Below are 21934 nucleotides of genomic sequence, written 5' to 3'. Positions count from 1 at the left end.
TGATTAATCATGCATTTCCTGTTGGGGGTTGATTAGATGACTATTGAGAACTATTCATCTTTAATCAATGATTCTAAGCTATGCCGGAAGAGTTTATTCATAAAGTAATATAATAATTATTTACACGTCATGGTTCTCTCTGCAAATGTCCTGCTCTTTGTATGAATGAGTCCCTAATCTACCCCACAGCTTTTCTCTGCAAACTCAAAAATCTATTTATAACCTTGAAATGTCAATACATTCTGTCGGCATTAATGTGTGATCGGAGAATGTGTTTGTCGTAAATCACCCAGGGTTACAAAGATGTAACTCTACTCAATTAGAGTTGCCTTCATGTATGCCAATCAACTGGTTGTCAGGGATCATTTCTGCCGTTTATAAAAGTTGAATTTATAGGTGGAGGAGCTTTCATATCCACCTGCTATATTGGTTAGCTGTGATTTCCCCCCGCCAAAAAAAGATATATCTAGGGACGGCTATGATTTCAACAGCTTCCTTCTAAAAAACAAAACATGAGGAAAACCAAGTATAGTGCCAAATGATGCATCTTTTTCCCCCTCTTGGAGCTGTAGTTCCTGTTTTCACCAGCAGGTGACAGTGTGCTTCATAAAGTCCTCATAATATTCCTCTGCTTTCTCAATTTCTGGAGTGGTAATCACAATAATAGTAATAGTTCCTTAGTATAAAGTGAGGCCCTACACACTAAGACTGTTCCTGTTTATAGGAAGGGGCCGTATTTCCTTTTGTCCCAAGTTTGTCATGTTTGCATCTGTACCCTGAAAGTGTTACAATACCACGACAGAAGGTTACTCACCCCGGGGATATGTATTTACATATTTTAATGCACCTGTTTATGTATATTTATGAAAAAGAATCAAAGGAGAGGCACAAGTGTGCATGTGACGAGGTCCCTTTTCCATCAGAACTAAATCGGGGACAGGAGATCCTAAGTAGAGCACCATCCCCCTGTGGAGATCCAGCCTTTGAGCTGCCTTGCCTTAGCAAAGCATCTTTGAGCCTTTTGTCGGAGTGCAGCACCATTGTTGTCCATCTCTTTCTCTCTGCTGCCCAGACTAAAGATGCTAAAACCCAGTGACTCGCCGGAGCTAATGTACTATCTGAACTGTCTGTACAGAGACCCAAGGAAGGTTGTGCTCCACAAAGGATCAACTGGCCTGGGTTTCAACATTGTGGGAGGTGAGGACGGCGAGGGCATCTTTGTCTCGTTCATCCTGGCTGGAGGGCCTGCTGACCTGAGTGGAGAGCTAAGGAGAGGAGACCAGATCTTATCGGTGAGTGCACGTTTAATCATTGATCAGTCAGTCTTACTTCGTATTGCAGCAATTTAAGACAAATGTTAATTCAAGACACTTAACAAAAAAACAGTTAAAAGACCTTAGTTATAGTTACAATATGTCACAAAAGAGCAGGTAAAAGACCTTAGTTATAATTATATTATGTCACAAAGACTCAACACACAAGAGCCCTCTCAACATGATAGACACGTGAAAAAAAAACTGATATGCTGGAAAGCATTTGAAAGTAAGTAGGAGTAAAAAGTAGTCTATCATTTATATACAAAAATGTGTGGTCTTATCGTTATAAATATTAGCCTTGAAAACTGAGAACACAAAATGAACCAAAGTAATCAGTCAAAGAATGGGCTAGTTGTTTTCACTGATGTTCCTTCTGCAAGTGCAGTTCTACTTTTAAAATGGTCCACTCCTGATAACACTGAGTGTTCCCAGAATATTTATAGAGAGAGTAATAGTCCTAGTGGCCTAGATTAATTCTCAGGGCTTCAGGGCTTAATTGTCCTGCAGCCTTTCTCCTATATTACAACCGAGATGTGTAATATGTCTGTGGTACTCACTGGTGAGTTTGTTTTACTCTGGTCATTTGAATGTTCATGGTCTCAGCCCTAAAAAGAGTTACACAGTATTCAATCAATTAATCTTTATTTGTATAGCGTCAATTCATAACAAGTGTTATCTCAAGACACGTTACAAAAAGCAGGCAGAGGACCTTACTCTTTGTCCATTCCTCAAGTTCCAATTTAGAACTGTTGCAGAAACATTCCTCTTGTTTACAATAGATGGCCTCTAAATGTATTGATAATAGTCTGAGTTTTATTGAAACTGTTGGTTCCCAACCTGTGGTCCGGGCATCCATAGGGGGACCAACAAGATCTCAGGGGGGGACTTTTTTTGTTTTTCTTCACTGCAGTGTAGGGGAGCTCCAAGGTGAAAAAGGTTGGAAACCACTAATTGGTTCCTAATTTTTAGCTGCTCGAGCTAGTCTTTTTCAGGAGAGCCTCCTCACTCCCATCTCTTCTATATGTGATCATTCACTCAATTTAACTTATTAAGCTATATACCATTTGTAACATTTCTTATAAATATGAAGAATAGATACAGGAAAGTAACTGTAAATTATAATTATTGTACATCAATGAAAAAATATGCATAATAATTGTTCTTGTCTTAACCAGCAGTTTACCATATATATCCAGGTTTTCTCAGTTATTCGACGGTTTTGGGGGTTGGGTTTTAAGAAAACCGTCTTATTTAAATTTAAATTCAATCAGATGGATGCTTAATCAAAATACAGGTGCAAAAAAAAAACGTATGCAGGGGGAGGCAGAGAACAAGAGGGAGTTTGTAAATAGATAGATAGATAGATAGATAGATAGATAGATATATCTGTTTTTGCTGTGCTCAGCTAAATTCAGTGCACACAGCGAGGAGCCGCATTCGTCAACAGAGCTGTCAAACGTGGCATTTTACACCAAAACATGTCAAACTAGTACCCTGGTTAAGAAATATATGAACTCTTTAAAATACACCAAATTTGATATCCTTTTTTCTACTTTAGCAACCTGCTTACCATTCGTCTTCTTCTCAGCCTCTAATGCTGTTAAAGCAGGGGCTTCACGGTGTACACTGTTCAATCAAAGTATTCAGGAGTGCAATGTAACAAAAATAAATACAAAACTGATAGTATGTAATATGACCTACTGAGAAGTCAAAAAGACTACACAGCTTAGCTGTAGTATGGAGGAAGTGATTGTTTTCCTCATTATAGATAATTGTAATAGTTTGCCTCCTGCAATAATATCAAACTGTGCAACGGATTACACTGTCTCCTTTCATTGCCGTGTCATGGTGTTGAATAGCTTGCTGATTATGAAATCAACATGACAGTGTCCAGCTGATAAATTGCATCCAATCAGGATGTCAGTCTACCTTGATGAAAGCAGCCATTTAATATTTCTACTGTGACTGCTTTTGAAGTCTAACAGTAACTTATTTTCCAACTTTAGCTGTTTTCACATTTCAGGCAGACCGCCTCTTAAATCCTTCTGTGATGCTTGTTCACACATGCATCTCTAAGACAATCCCTGCTCGAGGGGGGGTTTCAAGAGGCAACACATGAAGTAAAGAGAATGATGCAGAAGTGGCAGACACACACAGATGTTGTCTTTATATCATTCCTATATCAAGTTTGACACGTTTAAAATATAAAGAGCGGCAAAAAGCATACTGGTAGACAGACAAGTACCGGTAGTTTCATTACGTGCACGGAGGTCACACCAGTTGCACGCTACAGTCTATGGTCATGAACAGGTCCCAGGATATGAAGTCATCACCCTCTTTTCTAGCTTGCAGCAACTTTTCCAGAATATTTCCTGTTGCGTTCTCACATCAGCTCACCCTGACTTTACACAGAAAATGTACTAGGTGGCTGGCAGGAAAAATTCTGGGTAAAGTCAGAATAAAATGCATGCACACTTGCAGCTCCTCTCAAATTAATTTTCCAAAAGTGTTTCCGCAAGTGTCACTATTTTTGACCAGACCTCATTTTGCCATTGCAAACACTTTGCTATTGTTTGGATGGCTCTTTTGCATTAAGGCTATCTCAAACAAACCAGCAGTAAATGCAGATGAATATTAGAAGAAAATTAGAAATAAATTTAGTTTGGTCTTGTGGCTGTTTACGAGCAACAACCTCAGGTATTGAAAAATGAGCAGCTATGGAACAGGCTGATACTTGGGTTCAAAATGCAACCAATCAAAGTACATTCCCCAAATATGCTTGTTTTTTGTCACTTAAAGGATTACATTGAAGACGATCAAAGTGTCTGATGGGGAAAAAAATCCCTCTTTTTTGCAAGATCTTCTTCTAACTTGAAGCAGCTGTAACATTATTCTCCAAAACAGTATTTGTAGCTTGCAGAGCATAATGAGCCAATCTACTGCTGCTTGAAATGTGAGTGTATGACATGGTTGTGGTAAATTGTGACCTTAAATCTGGCAATTAATCTGTAGAAACGCAAACACACAAATAACACTTTACAATCACGAGGGAAAAGCACCATCTGTGTTCTGCCAAATATAATAGTCATTTGTATTAAGGGGAAAAGAAGAGAGTGGTGTAAGAAAAAAAGCATCAAATGCTTTACAGCTAGAAAATAAGATACCTGACAACACAGAAATTCCAAAAATATACATGATATGAATATGTTTTGTTCTTTAACTAGGTTAATGGCATTGACCTGCGAGGTGCAACACATGAACAAGCAGCAGCAGCACTGAAAGGAGCCGGACAGGTGGTCACCATCTTTGCCCAGTACAGACCAGAAGGTGAGTCAGAACAAAGCACGAGAAGCCTGTGTAGAAAATCTCCTGATAAACACTTCAAATGTGGCGCAAGCTCTCTTCTCATTTTATACTTGTTTTGAAATTTTTAAAATCCCATAAATTCAGACTAATTCAGTTTTGAGCGAAGGCTGTCACGTGAGTTCACCTGCTCTAACGTTCACGTGCTATCTTGTTCAGCAACAGCTTATGCATTATGTTGAAGCAGATTGCAGTTTTAAAACTTTGGATTGGGCGAACAGAGTCATACATTTAAAATTCTGAATAATAGCAGCTGGGCCTCAAGTATTTTTGAGTTCACTGGACAGCTGTAGGGATCCCACCTTAGCAGAAACATCACTGCATTTCCACATGAGCAGAGGTGTGGTGCACATTTAAGAAAGACACACAGCACTGTGTCGCCACTGATCATTTAAATCTCCAGATGTATCAATGGAATTGGTGATAGAATAAATAAAAGACAGACAGTCAAATTTAATACAGCATTCATTTTTGCTCCCATGTTCGCTAAAGTGAAATCAATGCACACATGAACATTTTTGTACTTTCTGTAAACAGCTTCTCTAATCTTCAATTGTAGATAGTGTAGAAAACATTCACACATACAACACAATAAAACAATCTTGAGTAAAGCCATCACTGCTCAACTTGAATTAAAATAATTCAATGATATTTTGCCTTTTTGTTTTAACAATTTAAACAGAATTGAATCTTGAATCACACTATCTAAGACCAAAGTACAGTATAAACATGAGGGCTAAAGCTCAGCCTAGAAGCCTTTTATCACTGGCTTATTGAATATAAATAAATGAATGTTTCATAAAAGTGAAGAACTGAAGTCTGTTTTGGAACAGCTCACTCTGGAGAACCCTGACTTCACTTGGACTTTGACCCAGGTTAATGGGGACTCGTCTCAGACTTAACCCTGATTTTTCTTTGTTGATTTGGATTCAACTTGGACTGGTGCACAGGGACTCTAGACTCGACTAGGCCTCAAGGTTTGGTAACTCGTCTACAACACTGAGCAGGATAAATGTGCTTTAGTTTGTTTCTCAGTTCCTGTAGTGTGATGGTAATAAGACATTGTTTGTATTGAAACAATTGAATTTCCCTTGGGATCAATATCTATCTATCTATCTATCTATCTATCTATCTATCTATCTATCTATCTATCTATCTATCTATCTATCTATCTATCTATCTATCTATCTATCTATCTATCTGTCTGTCTGTCTGTCTGTCTGTCTGTCTGTCTGTCTGTCTGTCTGTCTGTCTGTCTGTCTGTCTGTCTGTCTGTCTGTCTGTCTGTCTGTCTGTCTGTCTGTCTGTCTGTCTGTCTGTCTGTCTGTCTGTCTGTCTGTCTGTCTGTCTGTCTGTCTGTCTGTCTGTCTGTCTGTCTGTGGGGAAGACTACACCAGATTTTACATTTACAGTATTAAACGTATGCCCCATACATTGACTGTAAGTACATTACACATTGTGAACTTTATATTTCTGATTGGGCAGGATCTGCTGATCAATCAGTAACTTCCAGCCAGGCTATTTCAAGTTTTCTACCAAAAGCCCTGAAAAGACTTTAGGAGAGCGTGTTATGATATGATTTGACAAATTACAATCAATATTTTTATACTATTTATGTTTCAGCCTGTAATTGGATAGCCCTTGCTGAACATGTTTATACTAATTGTAATTTAGCAAAGACAGTTTGTTAACCTTCTTCAAGTAAACATGTAATGGTTGAGACAGCTGAGACTGGTGGCATGTCTCCTCTGTTTAACATCAGAAACAGCAGTATAACTGAGAGCCATGGAGACAGTGACTCATGGGCAGAGACCTCTGACTGTCTCACAAGTGACAACCTCACAAACTGTCCAGACCCTCGTACTGAGAGCTATGACCAAGCTGTCTTTGGATATTTCTTGAGTCATGCCAAAGAATGAGTGAGTCTGGAAGCACAGGCAGAATTTGCTGCATCAGTAGACTCTTCAGTTCTTCCTGTGGTAAAGATCAGTACAGAAGCCATTTCATGTGACGTTAAGCCTAATGTGAAGCCGCCTTTAATTCTGCTGTCTCAGTTTAGGGATAACAATTGAGTTTCTCTGAGGTGATGTCTTCAGGGAGATAATCAGTATTTATATTTCTGGGCCTTATTTTCTTTTTTACAAATGCTTGCTTCAACAATTGGTACAAATTTTTTTTTATTTGTCCCAAAAGGTTGTTTCAGTCACTTACGTTTTAAAATGGCCTCCAACATAGTATTTGAAGACGTTTTTGCCTGTGGCAGATTGTTATTCTGTCTGACAACATTGCAGAAAGAATGCAGAAATGGTGACTACAGTTATGATAAGAGAGCTGTAAGTTACATTGCTTTTTTAAAACCCACCAGACTCCGTCATCAAACAGTCTATAGCTGCCTCCATTGGTTGATTTGTGAGTGTTATTTTGTTATAGTTGGTCCCTACAAATAATTTGTAATGCCAAAGTTCCACAGCAAAACAAACAAACTGACCATCAACTTCCATTTTCTGCAGGTTAAATTATATTTTTAAATATTTGTTAATTAAATTTCTTAGTATATTCACACTGTCGTTTATTTACTGCTCTGTGTGCCTTTGAATTGCATCCTGGGGACAAATGAAGTTTTTAAGTTAAATTGACAGTTTTTATTGTTACAATCATTTTGCAGCTGCCAGTTAAAGTAATATATTGGAGCAACTATAAAATGTGTTAGACAGTGGGGAAATTAGAGAAATATTAAGTGTTAAGTCGATTTAAAAAAAAGATAAATAGACATATAATAACTTAAAGGTCACATATAAAGCCAAATGCACTTGACCATGTTTTCTAATACTAATGTGTGTCCATAGTCTCTTTACAAACTTCCCATTTATGAGAAAAGTCAGTTTTCAGAAAATGTGTGCTCAAACAGGCCCTTTTCCCTTCATGACATCACAAAGAGCAGTAACCCCTCCTTTGTTCTGCCATAGTTGCAACCTCCAGTTTTGAAAAGTGAAGCCAATAAGGAAGTGGAGAATACTGCAACTCGCTGAGTGTCAGCCTCAGGCTGGCTCTAAAAAAATTCCAAAGCCACATACACACTACAGCCAAAAAAAGGCTATTTTTTTTTTTTCAACATAAATTGACATGTTTACAGCCTGGTGCAAGATCAAAATACGTTGATTAGTTATTGTCATCATAGGCACACACTGTGTGGATGTTTTTTTTAACAGCTCTTTTTTTGAGTTTATGAACAGTACGTGTTATTCATAGGCACGTATTGTCAAGTTGACTCTTTGTAAGGTTGTCATTAACTAGACTGAAAGTTAGACTGAGACAGCATTTCCCGCTGCTGCCAATCCGCCTCCAGAACCCCCTGGAGTGAGAAAGTCACATCCACTTCCAGATGCGTTTGGTTGAACGCAGTCCATTTGCATTTAAAGCAAAAAACAGAACACAGAAACAGCCTGTTCAGAGCAGGTTCGTAATAGATGGGTTCAAAGGCATGATCAAATATAGGTTCAAAGTGGATTTTTGGCATGACTCTTCACAGACATGCTTTGGGGAAAATATGTGAACGTGTAGTATTGCATATCATATGAAAAATATTGGACGTGATATGAAAGTTGTACTCTATTTTTTCTCACTGCAGAAAGGACAGTGGAAGAGAAGAGGGATTTTTAGGCCCCAAAATACCATGATTTCTCTTTCATTCAGACAGACTGGGCCCTGAACCCGTCTGGGACTAACAACTGCTTTCTCTTCTTACCATCAGAACTTGCTCATTGCTCCCCAAGACGGGCCCACTCTCCTGCACCAGGTTTGTGCCATTGGCACCTTTGGCTGGTCTGATTTTGGCATCATTCACCAGGGCTCTGCTAAATAAGAGTCACTTAGTGAATGTGATCACAGAGCATCTGCTTACTTTTTTAATCCCTCTGAAACACCTGATCCTACTCTCGCAAACTGCCTGATTCCCACTCCTTTTCACTGCACATGCACGCCTGAGACCCTTCCTGACTTTACATTTTGTTTCTATGCTTGTGACCATTCAAACTGTGTGCACAATACCCTTAAGAGCCTCAGTCTAATAGCGTACTTATTCTGTGTTATTACAATGCTTGAATTTGGTCTTCAGCTCAGTTGTCAACAGTTTTTACATTTTTATAAAACAAATTTCAAAAAAGAGAGATTCCATAAAAAATAGTCTTGTGATGTTGCCGGGTTAAAGGACACAAATCAATGCCAATCAAATATCTGTTTGGTTTAGTCTGAACACAGCTATTTTTAGTTTACAGTTTTAAGAATGTATGGTTGGTTAACCACATGGTAAAATTGTGTGTATAAAAAGCATTTTTATTGCCTATTCTTTCATCTTAAAAGTGGCCTGCGTGCGACAAATATAGTAATATAATATTCTGACAATGAGTGGCAACCTCCATTTCTGAAAAATGAAGCCAATGTAGATGTGAAAAAACATGCAGTTCCTTGAGTGTCCACTTGAGGCTGGTGTTGCAAAAGAACCCAATGTTACAAACAAGCTCATGTTAAAATGGCTATTATACCCAAAAGGGTTTATTTTTTTGTTTTATATGTATGTAATATATGTATATATATATGTGTATATGTGTGTGTATATATATATATATATATATATATAGGCCAGTTAAAATGGTCGTTCTTTAAACGTGACACCGGTGCGGCTAATATTCTATATTTTACAATAGTTGATATTTATGTATTTAAATTTCAGATTTTTGATAAAATGAAAAAGAACAAACAAATTAAGATTAAGAAAAAAACAGTCACCCTGTGAGGTGTCTTGCTGCACTTGTCTCCGCCCCTGTGGTGCTTGCAAGCAGCCACAGGAGAGAGAGAGAGAGAGAGAGAGAGAGAGGTGTTTCCCTTTCTCTACTAAGAGCTTTACTCCGCAGGGTCACAGATTTACACTGTGTTGAGAACAGAGAGGACAGCACTAGAAGAACACAGCTTAAAAAAGAGTATCAGCAGTAGAAGATATAAAACCAAAGTGAACATGCAGAAAGGTAGGTGAACCTATTTTAGAGTGAACAGTCAAGATAATAGTTTATACTTTTTTGTAATTTTGTCTTAACAGTTTATTATTATTATATTGTAGATAATTATCTGATGTGAAGGGGGATCTCCTTGGATCAGTTATTGTTTGCTTAAATGTTCAATCTTAGCCTTGTCATTAATTGGAACTAGCTCGAAGAATGGGAAAGAAATATCAGAATTTTATAGATGTCTGTCAGAGTTTGATTAAAGTGAGGCAGCTTTATTTTATTTTTAGCTAGAAATCTGTATTTTCCTTGAAACAGAAGGAGGAACAATGAAATTACAACAGTATTTATCTGTCATCTATTCTTGCATTGATTTGCAGCCTACAGGTTGTGCAGTCAGTTGTTGGTTTTGCCATGACAAGGCTTTTCATGTTGATTTAATTTAGGTGACAGATTAGCCAGCCATGCCTCAAGCTATCAGCTTTTTCATTGTCATAGTTACTGCACAGTCAGGAGGAGCTCACTCGTCAACAGAGCAACGGCTTTTCATATCCTGACATCCTCATCCTAAATGCCAGGGGGCGATTCAGTTCACAGCCTCAAACGTCACTGCCTGAAAATACTGCTGGGTCATACTAAGTGCATTGCTGTTAGCAAAAGAAATCAATCATGTCGAGGTTGTCCTCTTCTTTGAGGTCTGGGATTACAGCTACACCAAGAATCGCCTTCATAAGAAGAAAAAATATATATTTCTGTGAACTCGTACATGATATCCTTGAGTAGTTAAGGCTTCTCTTAGGAGTTTTCAGTTGAAACAGACAAAATGACGACTGATGCTTCTTCCTTACCTACAAGAGCCAATTTAGAGACAACAGAGGCTCTTGAAACAAAGCTGTCTAAGACTTTTCATAAGAAAACACAAGTCACACATTTATTATACTAGATCAGCAAAGATTTAACATTTACCACTTCGTCCACAGGCGGTACCAAAGTCTACATTAAACAAAAGTTATTCACAGGAGCTTTCATATAAAATAAAACTATTTCACAAATGAATGTCAAAAACTGCTCATTGCATATAGTTTTTACCTAAATGATTGTGAGGCATGTACTCTTGATGTGGACAGGAGCAACAGGTATGTAGTCTATAGACCAGTTAACTTAGTGTACTTCTGGAGTAAATATTATATAAATTAAATATAACACTTGTGTCCACCTCAAATACTTCAGCTGTAGTCCTACTTGGAGCATCTGTAGGTTTGAATCCCAACATGAACCTTTGCTGCATGTCATACACCGCTCTCTCCTCCCAATGTATCCTCGCTCAGCTGTCTTATCCAATAAAGATTAAAAAAAATGCTGTTCTTATCGCTGGAGTAGAAACAATAATTCTACCAATAACTTCAATAACTACCTTGTGAAATGGTTATTTTTTTGTTTATGGAATTTTTCAGACCCCTTACAGTGTTATCAGGAAAACTGAATTGATGCATGTGAATAAATAAATAGATTTTGGTTCTATGTTGTTGGTCATTCTGCTTGCAGCTATTAATGGTGGCGGCCAGTACACATGGCTGATCATTTGATCCTCAAATTGTGAAATACATTTGGAGGACAATGCAACAGCTTCATAGACAGCTTGTTTTGGTGTTTGACAAACTGTCACATCATGATTACAGATCGTCAACAATTTGTACGAAATAAAAAATCATAACAGTCTTGTCAATATTCTGTTAGATTTCCAGCCCTGAAAAGCAAAATGGTTTTTTGACCTGCAATGCCCAGAAATATCTCCTAATCCAAGTAGTCTTGTACAAAACTTCCTGATATTTTCCTGATGAGCTGCATGTGTGAACGCAAACAAATAACATTTTTAATCTGACTTCACTTGGAATTTTACCAGCCAGCTCGCTTGTAATTTTTATGTAGTTCGTTATATTTTCTCTCACCCTTTGCTGAACTTTGCTAGTCCTGTGCCACGATGATCAACAGAGATGTCCATCATGGCATTTTATGCTAATTGCTAGCATCAAATAGCTAATTCAAAAGTAACTTTTCCCAAAAAATACAACTTGGAAAAATGGCATAATAATAACTATCTTGACCAAACTGTCTCACAAAAATTTATCTGACGTGCATTTTGAACTAAAGTGGGCTGGATTCACGACCATTCAACACTACTACCATGTTTCTAATGATACACAGCTTCATGTAAATGGGTGAAGTATCCCTTTAAGGAGGGGGGCTTTATGACCTTTACTGCAGTCATTAAGCAGGGGGGATCTTTTGACTTCACTTGGAGGTGGCTTTTGCTTTGTCCATTTGAATATACTGTATTATAAACTTGACTTTGTTAAGATTATGTTGGCAATAAAGTGTAGGTCAAGTTTTTTTTCGCGAATGACATGTCACAATCTAAGAACACACTAGTGCAACAGATATCAGTTTGAAGATATTGTTAAAATATAAACATAGATTAACATTTCATTTACGCTGTACATTCATACAGATATATCATGAAAGTCTGCATTGGATACACTCAGTTGAACTCACAGTCACTATTATACTGTATGCTAAACACAATTTGAATGCCAGCCCTCCTTGATGAACTCCCTTTCCTTAATCTTTTATTTGATCAATTTTTTGTAATCATTCTCATTTTCAGGAGCATGATAAGAATGACCTCCTCTTCCCCAGCATGTACTGGGGCCTGAATAAGGACCTGGCTGTCATTCTTAATCCATTTTAATCTTGTCTTGTAGAGTACGGGCGTTTTGAGGCCAAAATCCATGACCTGAGGGAACAGATGATGAACCACAGTATGAGCTCTGGCTCAGGTTCCCTGCGAACCAATCAAAAGAGATCCCTCTATGTGAGGTTAGTTTCTTTTTTTTTTTACCTTATTTTTACCTGTTAGGTTAACCTCCACAAAATAAAAATACAACAAATTCCAGGCCTCTTATTATGTGATGTCTGCAGTGATTTTGCAGGCAAAATATTTGAATCCAGCCAATGAGTTTGTCTACTTTTCAAAAAGATGCCAGAGACGATTAATATATCTAATGTCACTCACTGGCTGCATAGAGCATGCATTTAAGTTACCGGTACTGTGAAAACAGTAACACATATGCTGTCACTGTCATTTGTGACCTGGTAACTCTGAGCCTCAAGTTTGTTTTTTACCCAATGAAAAAAACCGTCACCCAAAAGATTTAAAGGGGGAAAACTAGAGTTTTCTGCCTTTCTTATCTGCTCCTGATGATCCTGATATCTTCCACTTAACAGGGCGCTGTTTGACTACGAGAGGTCGAAGGACAGCGGCCTCCCCAGCCAAGGGCTCAGCTTCAGGTACGGGGACATACTCCATGTCATCAACGCCTCGGATGACGAGTGGTGGCAAGCCCGCCGCGTCACCCCACATGGGGACAGTGAGGAAATGGGCGTCATTCCAAGCAAAAGAAGGTGAGCAGAGTAGAAAGTCACTACAATTTAAGAATAGTGTTTTTAAATTGTGAGAACTGTATTGTGTCCTTTAAGAGGAGTTGTCTTAAGTCAATGTAGCATAAATGTGAGTGAGTACTTTATACATGTATTTCCTTGGAAACGTGGACCTCAACTTATTGATTCTCTCAACAATGTTTATGAAAGAGAGAAATGGCAACAGAAGGCCTCTGGCTCAATCAATGTGTGGTCTCCCAGGGAACAAATAATGCTTTATCAAAGATATGCCCCTTCTATTACGGGGATGCTGCAGAAGAAATCTATTTCCAGACACTCAAGACTAAGATAAACCAACACTTGTGCTTCAAATGGACTTCTTCACTCACAGTGGACCCACAACAATGGACAGTTTACACACCGTTGTTAAGATTAACAACGGTGCATACATGGGGGAAATAATGTTCATTCTATAGTTGTCTTCTTCCACGGTAATGACACTGAGGGGAATTCACAAGGAAAAGACTGTGGCTGCTGATGGCTCAATGGATTGCACATCCCTTGTCACCACTATTAACCTTGTTTCAAGGTCAGATTCATATAGTTTATTGCCCCATTGATATTTCAGTATCAACGACCTGGATGTGTAATGCAGAAGCTAATTGCAATTTGAGCCTGCTATGCATCTGAAAAGAGTTGTAAACACCCCCCTCAGCTGAGAGCTGCACTCTTGTGCTGTCAGTGTTCACTCCAACGCCAGATCAGAGTGGAGAGGGAAGCTCTTTTTTTGTGTAAGCTGGACACAAAAGAGAAGTTTGCTTAGATATTATTATGTTTTCATCCTACATAACACTCCTAACGGTCTAAATTAGGCTGTATAATAGAGCTCCTATGTGCCCCTGATTATTATTATTATCATGAAATCCCTCTTAAAAGTCCAGCACTTAGCAAAAACTCATTGAAAAATTATTTCACATTAATGGTATGGGGTATGGATATAACTCATAGTTTATAATGCCTATTTAACAGAATAGAAAAATGCTTATTTTTGACTATCATTGAAGATGCACTATATTGTTTTGGTATAGAAATGTGAAAGTATAAGAAGTGTACAGATTATATAACGTATATGTTCGTAACTATATACACATCCTGTCCTCAGAGGAAATTTTGGTCCCTGTAACAATGTCTGAGGGTAAAGTGCTACGTGAGAAGTTATGGGCCTGCAACAGTGATACCGTAACTGTTCTGTTGGCTTTTTACCTCAAACAGTTTTTCATTTTCCTTTGAATCAAGTTTGTGTGTCAGTTCAGAAAATGTAGCATACAGAATTGTTTCACTTCTCCAACTTTCAAAAATCATCACTAAAACTATGTAATGTACTAGGTACATAGTGCACCAACATTTATATTCAGAATTTATTTTTGTCCCATTGGCTGTGTTCGCAGTCACAAAGGCTGACTTCACAATTATTTGTGTCTGGTCCTCACCAAATGTTGCACAATATTTCTGGGGGTTAGCAGCCTCATGTCCGTGTTAGTCATTTTATTCCCTCTCTTTGGTTCATGACTGAGGCTGCTCTTTACTTGACAGGGTGGAGAGGAAAGAGCGGGCGCGTCTAAAGACTGTGAAATTTAATGCCAAGCCGGGGTCATTTGATTCTAAAGGGGTAAGTAATTCTCCAAGAGCTGCATGGTGGTAATGTACAGTATTCACCAATTCATTTTATGAGTTGTAGTAAAGCTTAGACATGACTTTAAACTTCAGGTGTGAATGAAAGAACATTTACAGCAGCAGATCATTTAAAAACTACTGTTTATGTAATAACTGACAATGACGTCAGAATTAATTCAGTCTTCAATGTTGATAGTTTTATTAAGAGTTCTAACATTTGGGAAACAAAGGGGTTAGGGTACTTCAGCTCTGTTGTTCTTATTGTGATTGGATTAAATACATTGTAACAGTGAGCATCAGTCCCGAAGTGCAAAGAGTACACCGAAAAAATAGCAATTACATGCATTCATGTTTGGTTTTGTCAAGTCAATCTGTAATAAACAGATATGTGCATTAAAATGCAGAACATGTATGTACTAAAAAAACAACATAGAGCAAGACAGCCTAAGTCCTTCTTCATTATTTACCCGATAGTGATGTGAATTTATTTAATCTCTTGAAAAAGGAGGCTGAGTTTTTTTGCAAGTATGTTTTAATATTGTGAAGCTACTGAACCTAGTTGCCTTTCTGATTCTAGCATAACTATGGTTACAATGCATTGGTAAGGACTTTATTTTATTTAGGTTTTTTTTTGTGCAATAATGTGACAACCTGGTGAGATATACAGGACAAATAAAGTACAAAAACAAGGACAAGGGTGGTAATGACTGGTATCGACTTTAAGCATATGTCAAATGTTCACCGCTCAACCCTTCCACTGTAAAAAAAAAAAACAGTCTTAATCACAAACATGAGCAATGTTGTCTGAAGTTTGCATGTGTACAAAGAGCCCTTTAAACTGTAACTGTACAAAAATTACACATCCGATGCAACATGTTGTGATCCATTGATGATACTAAAAAGTATATTCACTTTATGAATTCTCATCCTTTGAGTTTCATCCTTTATTTCCAGCACTGCATGCTTTTTGTGTGCGCTTATGACACTCTATTCTTTGACTAAACTCTAGTAATGTATCTTTGCTCACAGCAGGAACTCAGTGACTCCTCTCTTTCTCCTTGCTTTTACTTTGAATGCTTCTGATGCAACTGTGGCACATCAAGAAGTACAAACCTTCAGCCATTATAACCTCAGATGGATACAGGGAAGACGCCTGTTTTAACTTGCTCACTCATTTTACAGATATTAAGTCACTATGCAGATTTTGCATTTATTATTGACCTATATTAAAGTTGAACAATATCACACAGTATGATTAAACATCTGAAAGTAAAGTTCAAGTATAAAGTATTAGGTTTATTAAAGGTTCAAGTATAATTACTTAAGTATAAAAATGGATTATGAGTATATCTGACCTCCCACAGTGACTCTGAGACCTCTCTGCAGCAAACGAAAATGACCCATTAAAAGTTTAATTTAGGTCATCAGATATTTTCTCCTTAAATACTTTGAAGACCACACATTTAAAAAAAAAAAAAAAAAAAGCTTAGATATTATGTTTGTTATTTGTGAAGTTAGACAGTGTTCATAAGTTTGTCTGCAGTTTTTGGTCATTATAAACCATAAATAACCTAATATTGGGTTGCAGAATTTATTATTATATTTATCTTGATTTATTTTTAAGCTGCAGTGTAATGTTCTGAGTTTTGATTTAAAGGAATACTTAATATGCATGTTACATTTTACATTGTCACATTTCTGCAGTAAAATGCTAAATATTAAAAAATATATATATGTCATATATATTATCTGTTTCTTCCTCTGACATTTTTTACTTACAGTACATATATATATATATATAGTTTAGTGAGAAAAAAGTACCTTTGTAGTGTGGGAGGAAAAGATGACCAGTTTTCACTGTAAGAATTTCTTGATGTCTCACTTTCTGCAGACAGTTGTTCAGTGTGCATGACTGTGACAGATCTGCCTGTTTGCTCCCATGCTCTTTCTCCCTTCACAGTCATTCAATGACAAACGTAGAAAGAATTTCATCTTTACACGAAAGTTCCCGTTCTACAAGAACAAAGAGGGTGAGCAGGATGGCAGTGATTCGGACCGTAAGTAATCTCACAGTCACACGTAGTACAGTCAGTGTAGGTCACATGTAGGTCTGGACAGGTGGATTTCAGGAGCAGAGGCGTCTTCTGGCTCCTCTGATGGTTTTGTTCTCTTTCTGTTGGATCCAAGTCATAGATACTGTGGCTCAGATGCTGATCAGTCAGCAGGAGAAGCCAAGTCAACACTGTATTTCCTGTCATATGTCCCCATATGGTGATACTGTTCGACCCAATTTTCCTTCAGGGATCATTTAGGTTCAATCTTAGCAGCCTACTGGTTATATTGCTGTCTTTGGCTCCCCCTGCTGGCTGATGGTAGCTGCACAGAGCTTGATCTGTGGGTCCACAGCTCTTCCCTCTCTTCCTCAAACCTTTTGCTCATGTTGCGGCTGTCGTCCTTCCTCTCTTTCTTCTGTTCTGGCTCTCTGTGGACGACCCACAGGACATCCTGGGGATAGGTGATGATGGGTATGGGACAAAGACTTTCAGTAAGTTAGTCGAGGATTGATTCCTAATCTCTGTTTACACCCCTCCCCTTGACAACAGCAAGCTTCAAACAACTGACTGCATGCTGCATTTGATGGATTTGTTTGCTTCTCAGTTTACCGTGCGTTCATAATGTTTCAATAATAAACGTTCAGTATTATAAAGTTGGATGTCACCAGCCATTAGTGATACATGGTCTTGATTTAGGGTTCATTATTCATTTTGTGAGGATGGCTGTGTCACAGACATTATTGTGAATGTATTTTTAGAAACAGAGGCTCCACATGCCACCTGCAGAGTAAACCACTCTGGCAGCACGTGTGTCAGGAGTAATTCTGCGAGACGGGAGCTTCCCTCCTTTTTATTGGCTCCTTAACAGACTTCAAAACCTTTTAATGCACCCCTTTCTACACTTTTGTGTTGACAGTTTCTGTTGGTTAATTTAACGCATGTTCGCATGGCATTGGCATGAAGACCTAATGTGTTTTTTTGTCTTTGTGAGCATGTCCGGTGAAAGTAGAATTATGGATCATGTAGCAATTATGTCTGTTTTATCCTCGATTTAACTTTAAATGGTTTGTTCAAAGTTTTTGATACATTACATTTACAGAGACATATACTGCACCTGCAAAAGAGGACTTCCTGTTTTTTCACACCTGAGTCCAATTCTTAAATAGTTTGGGTGTAAATGATTAATAAGTAGAAAAAGTTGTGGAACGTTTAAGAACATTTCTCCTGTCAGAAGTCTTCAGGGGACTGTTCCTGATTGAATGTCATTTAAAAACAATGAAGTTACAGTACCATCAGGTCAATATAGTCACTCTGACCTCTTTTGCACCAAGTATCCTGACATGCCATCTGGAGATTTGGGTCATACTGTACCATTTTCCTGAGTATGTAAATGTTTGCAAAGATATGATAATTAACATTTGAGAATACCAAAAGCAGAGGAAATTTAGTTGATTTGAAATGCGACATTTTACTGTAATGATGAATTTATTCAGCATTAGCTGTATTTATGCATTCAGAGAAATTCACTCTGAAATAACTGATTAACTAGTCCAAATAACATTTTTAACTGTTTGTACCCCAGGAAGTCAAGATGATGTCATCATCTCATATGAACCTGTGATGCGGCAAGAAAGTAAGTTTTCACAACCCAGTAAGTGTGTCAATAAAAGCTTACCTAGTATATGGGACTCACAGTTTTTTCAACTCATCATCTTTCCTACAATATTTTAACTTATCAGTTTTATTTGGAAATGTAAAAAAAAACAAAGCTAGTTTTATAGCTCTGTACAATCTCTCATTGGTTTATCCAGGAAGATGAAATAAAATCATTGTGACAGCAGTTTGTAAAATAGTGGTCAAAATCTAAATATTTACATAAATTACCATCATTGACATTTTCAGACACTTTCCACATACATTTGTGCCAATGTTTATTAGTTTTAGACAATACCTTTCATTCAACTATATGTTATTTTGTATTAAGAAAGCATTTCATGTCTATTAGCATGACAACATTTTGCTTCATCCATCAACCTTTCTTAAAAAGAAATTAGTTCTTAATAATAATAATGATCCGTTTATTTAAAGGTTATTGAAAAGTGCTCAAGGTCGACTTACAAAACAGAGATAAAAACAACAAAGTAACAATACATTGATAAATTCATGATGAAAAGATGCATTTAAAATGTTTGCAATCTTTGTTTAGAGATTTTATGAGACAGGATGGAGAATGATCAAACAGAACGTGCCAGTTTAAAAAGAGGTGTTTTGAGATGAGATTTAAAAATGGAGAGGGAGTTGCTTTTATAGCTGAATGGTGGGACAGACTTCCAGGGGTGGGGGCAGAGCGGCTAAAGGCTCTGGGGTCCATGGTGGAGGAGCGGGCAGATGGGTGGTGCAGTGAGTTGAGTGGAACAAGACGACCTAAACATGGTTGGATGTGTTGATATGGAAGAGTTCAGAAACCCACTTGTTCAGTTTTCATGAAAGACTCACTTGAAGTTGTCTCATACAGGATTTGCTCTGTATAGAACAAAATCTGGGAGTACTCTAGAGCTCATTTGTACATTCATTGTTTTTCTCAATTAACCTATTTTATCATATGTGTGGTTTACATGTAATAAACTGTTATCTTTATAATGCAGTGGTTAGCAAAATGTTAAATAAACTAACAAAACCAAAGCACTTTCTTTAACCTGACTTAAACCATGAACCACACTTTTCTTCGGATCTTTTTAAGAACAAATTTATAAACCTTTTAATGATCTGGTAAATAAGGTCAGTTGTGTATTTCTTGATGGTGGCACAGTTAAAATATTTTTGCATCGAACAATTACCTTTCTTTCTATACGTACTCTCTATGTATGTTCCGCCTTCTTAAAGTGTTTCTGTCGCAGCCTAGAAATGAAGTTCAGACTAACCAAAACAAAAAAGGGACACTTACTTACATGGACAAGATTCTTTAATTTAATTTAACTTATTGTTGTGAGTTTCAAACTGCTGTGAGACCATGTATCCATGTTTATTTGGCTATTCATCTCTGCTCATGATATGTCCAAGATAAATCCAACATATTAAACCCAGGCTTTCACAAATCTTTACCCTTTATTAAAGTAGTGTCAAGAGAAGTGAAGCCATCTCTGGGTCGGTTTTTTATCTCCAAAACCGATCCAAGCTCCCTCTATCAATAAAAAGCTCTCCCATGTTAACTCGTTTTTTTGTCCAGCGCTGTCAGATTTTAGTTTGGCTCAACAGGCTTCTACAGATGAAACCTTTTTTGGTTTCTTGTGCTCACTTGGAATCTGTGTTGTGCTATACTGCTGGTTGTTTATTTGTAGTACCAGATTCCATCTTAGTTTCTTTCTTCATCCAGTCAGGCACAATTGTTGCTCTTTGTAAGTAGAGCTGTGTGAGGAGGATCTCAAGAACGCAGATATAGCGTCACTTCCTGCAGCTTTCTTGAAAAATCACACCAGGTTCATTTAAAAAATAAAAAGTTCTACAGGTAACACAGACTAACGAGCGATAAAACACAATTGAATTATGTGAAAAAGTTACATATAGTTCTTTTAATATTAGCAGCTAAAACTGTTTCCCCTTCTCGTGTCTTTGTTAAATATACTCGAAAGAACTTGCCTTTGATTTTAGGTACGATAGAGGGACAGCTTCTTCTTCATTTTTTTTCAGTTAAGAAACCCCCCTCCTTCCTTAATGATATTAATCTTCTGTTTACGTTGATAGAAGTGAGGGAGAGAGAAAGTCAGGCAAACTACTTGAATAATCTACTCTTTTTAAAAACCTTTGCGATGCAACGCTTCGCTTTACGACACATGAAACTTTCATATACTAAAATCTAAAAGATACACAGTGAGGTGTGTTCTTCCTTCCAGTTGATTACGCCAGGCCCGTCATCATCCTTGGGCCAATGAAGGACAGGATCAATGATGATCTGATTTCTGAGTTCCCAGACAAATTTGGCTCCTGTGTGCCACGTAAGTAATTAATGAAAATAGAGCAGACATTTGTTTGAAACAGTTTATGAATAAAGATTAACTCATGTTATTTCATAATTGTATTTGTATGACAAGATGACTGGGCATTTAGAAAAGTACCTTGGTGTTTATGGATTAATTTACCTGCTATATAATCCTGGTAACCATGATCATGACCTTTGACTCTATATGCGGATCCACTGTCTGCCCATCCTCCCATTTGACTGTACATATCTGACACATTTGGAACCACAGTCTGTGCAGTGGAGATTGACTGCTAGAGCTGCAGTATTGTCACTCCCGCTTTGTTCTGCGAACCAAAACACACATTCAACACGCTGCTATAACCAGCAGACAGTCACTGTTATCTAAAGTTCATTGATTTTGTGTTGGTGTTCATGAAGAGCTGTAAATCATGGTGTTATTCTCCTCCTTACAGCTTCAAATCACAATCTCAGAACTAAACTTCCCAGGAAAATGAACACTTCCAAACAAACACAAATCTGCATGAGAAGAACTCATTTGACACACAATGACAGGAACCATATTCTAGAAAAAATGTTGATGTATATTTTGATTTTATTGTTTGACCCAATGTTCCATCTGTTAACATGGAGGAGGCAGGGTTTATGACCTATGCTGCAGCCTGTCAGTACATGGAGCTCCAAATGTTTGGGTTTCTTTCCAGTCATCCATGTTTTCATTCTGTCTGTGTTCATGATAGTATGTACAGTGAAGTCAGTTTCATCACACACCATTATCAGCTCCTTGTTGGCTCCTCATTTTTCAGTATGTTTTAAGGGTAATTGGTAATGTTTTCATAAGTTGAATGGAGAATCATGAACTATTGTTGCACTTTTAATTCTAGTTTTGTGTTACTGTTTTAGTGCTACTCCTGCATCTACCTGTAACATCATTTTGACCTTGCTAACAAGCTCCCCTCACTCATCTGTGCTCTGTCCAATGTGTTCACCATCACCAAAAGACATTTTATTTTTTTTTATTTTTGCATGTTTTAATTTATCCATCTCTTTTATTTCAATGTACTTTGTTTAACCACATAAAGCTGCCAACAGTTCAGGGCGAGACGGTAAGTGAGC

General features: G+C 37.5%; 1 protein-coding gene across 21 annotated transcripts in view; it reads left to right on the top strand.

The window, feature by feature from the left end:
* Positions 1 to 21934, top strand: part of dlg2 (discs, large homolog 2) — a 168143-nt gene that overhangs the window by 136856 nt on the left and 9353 nt on the right. For 12 of the 21 annotated variants that reach the window (XM_079356339.1, XM_079356340.1, XM_079356336.1 and 9 more), the window contains 9 exons: positions 1136 to 1292; positions 4541 to 4643; positions 8431 to 8475; positions 12439 to 12553; positions 12962 to 13138; positions 14708 to 14783; positions 16749 to 16845; positions 18425 to 18475; positions 20733 to 20834. In XM_079356339.1, the coding sequence (XP_079212465.1) occupies positions 1136 to 1292; positions 4541 to 4643; positions 8431 to 8475; positions 12439 to 12553; positions 12962 to 13138; positions 14708 to 14783; positions 16749 to 16845; positions 18425 to 18475; positions 20733 to 20834 (923 nt within the window). Of the gene's footprint in view, positions 1 to 1135; positions 1293 to 4540; positions 4644 to 8430; positions 8476 to 9521; positions 9701 to 12438; positions 12554 to 12961; positions 13139 to 14707; positions 14784 to 16748; positions 16846 to 17287; positions 17334 to 18424; positions 18476 to 20732; positions 20835 to 21934 lie in introns of those variants that run through there. The other 9 variants (XM_079356341.1, XM_079356338.1, XM_079356335.1 and 6 more) reach the window with 4 other exon arrangements.

This window comes from Symphodus melops, assembly GCF_947650265.1.
Source record: "Symphodus melops genome assembly, chromosome: 11".
NCBI lineage: Eukaryota > Metazoa > Chordata > Actinopteri > Labriformes > Labridae > Symphodus > Symphodus melops.
The sequence above is the reverse complement of the archived record's forward strand: the minus strand, read 5'-3'. Positions and strand labels throughout refer to the sequence as shown.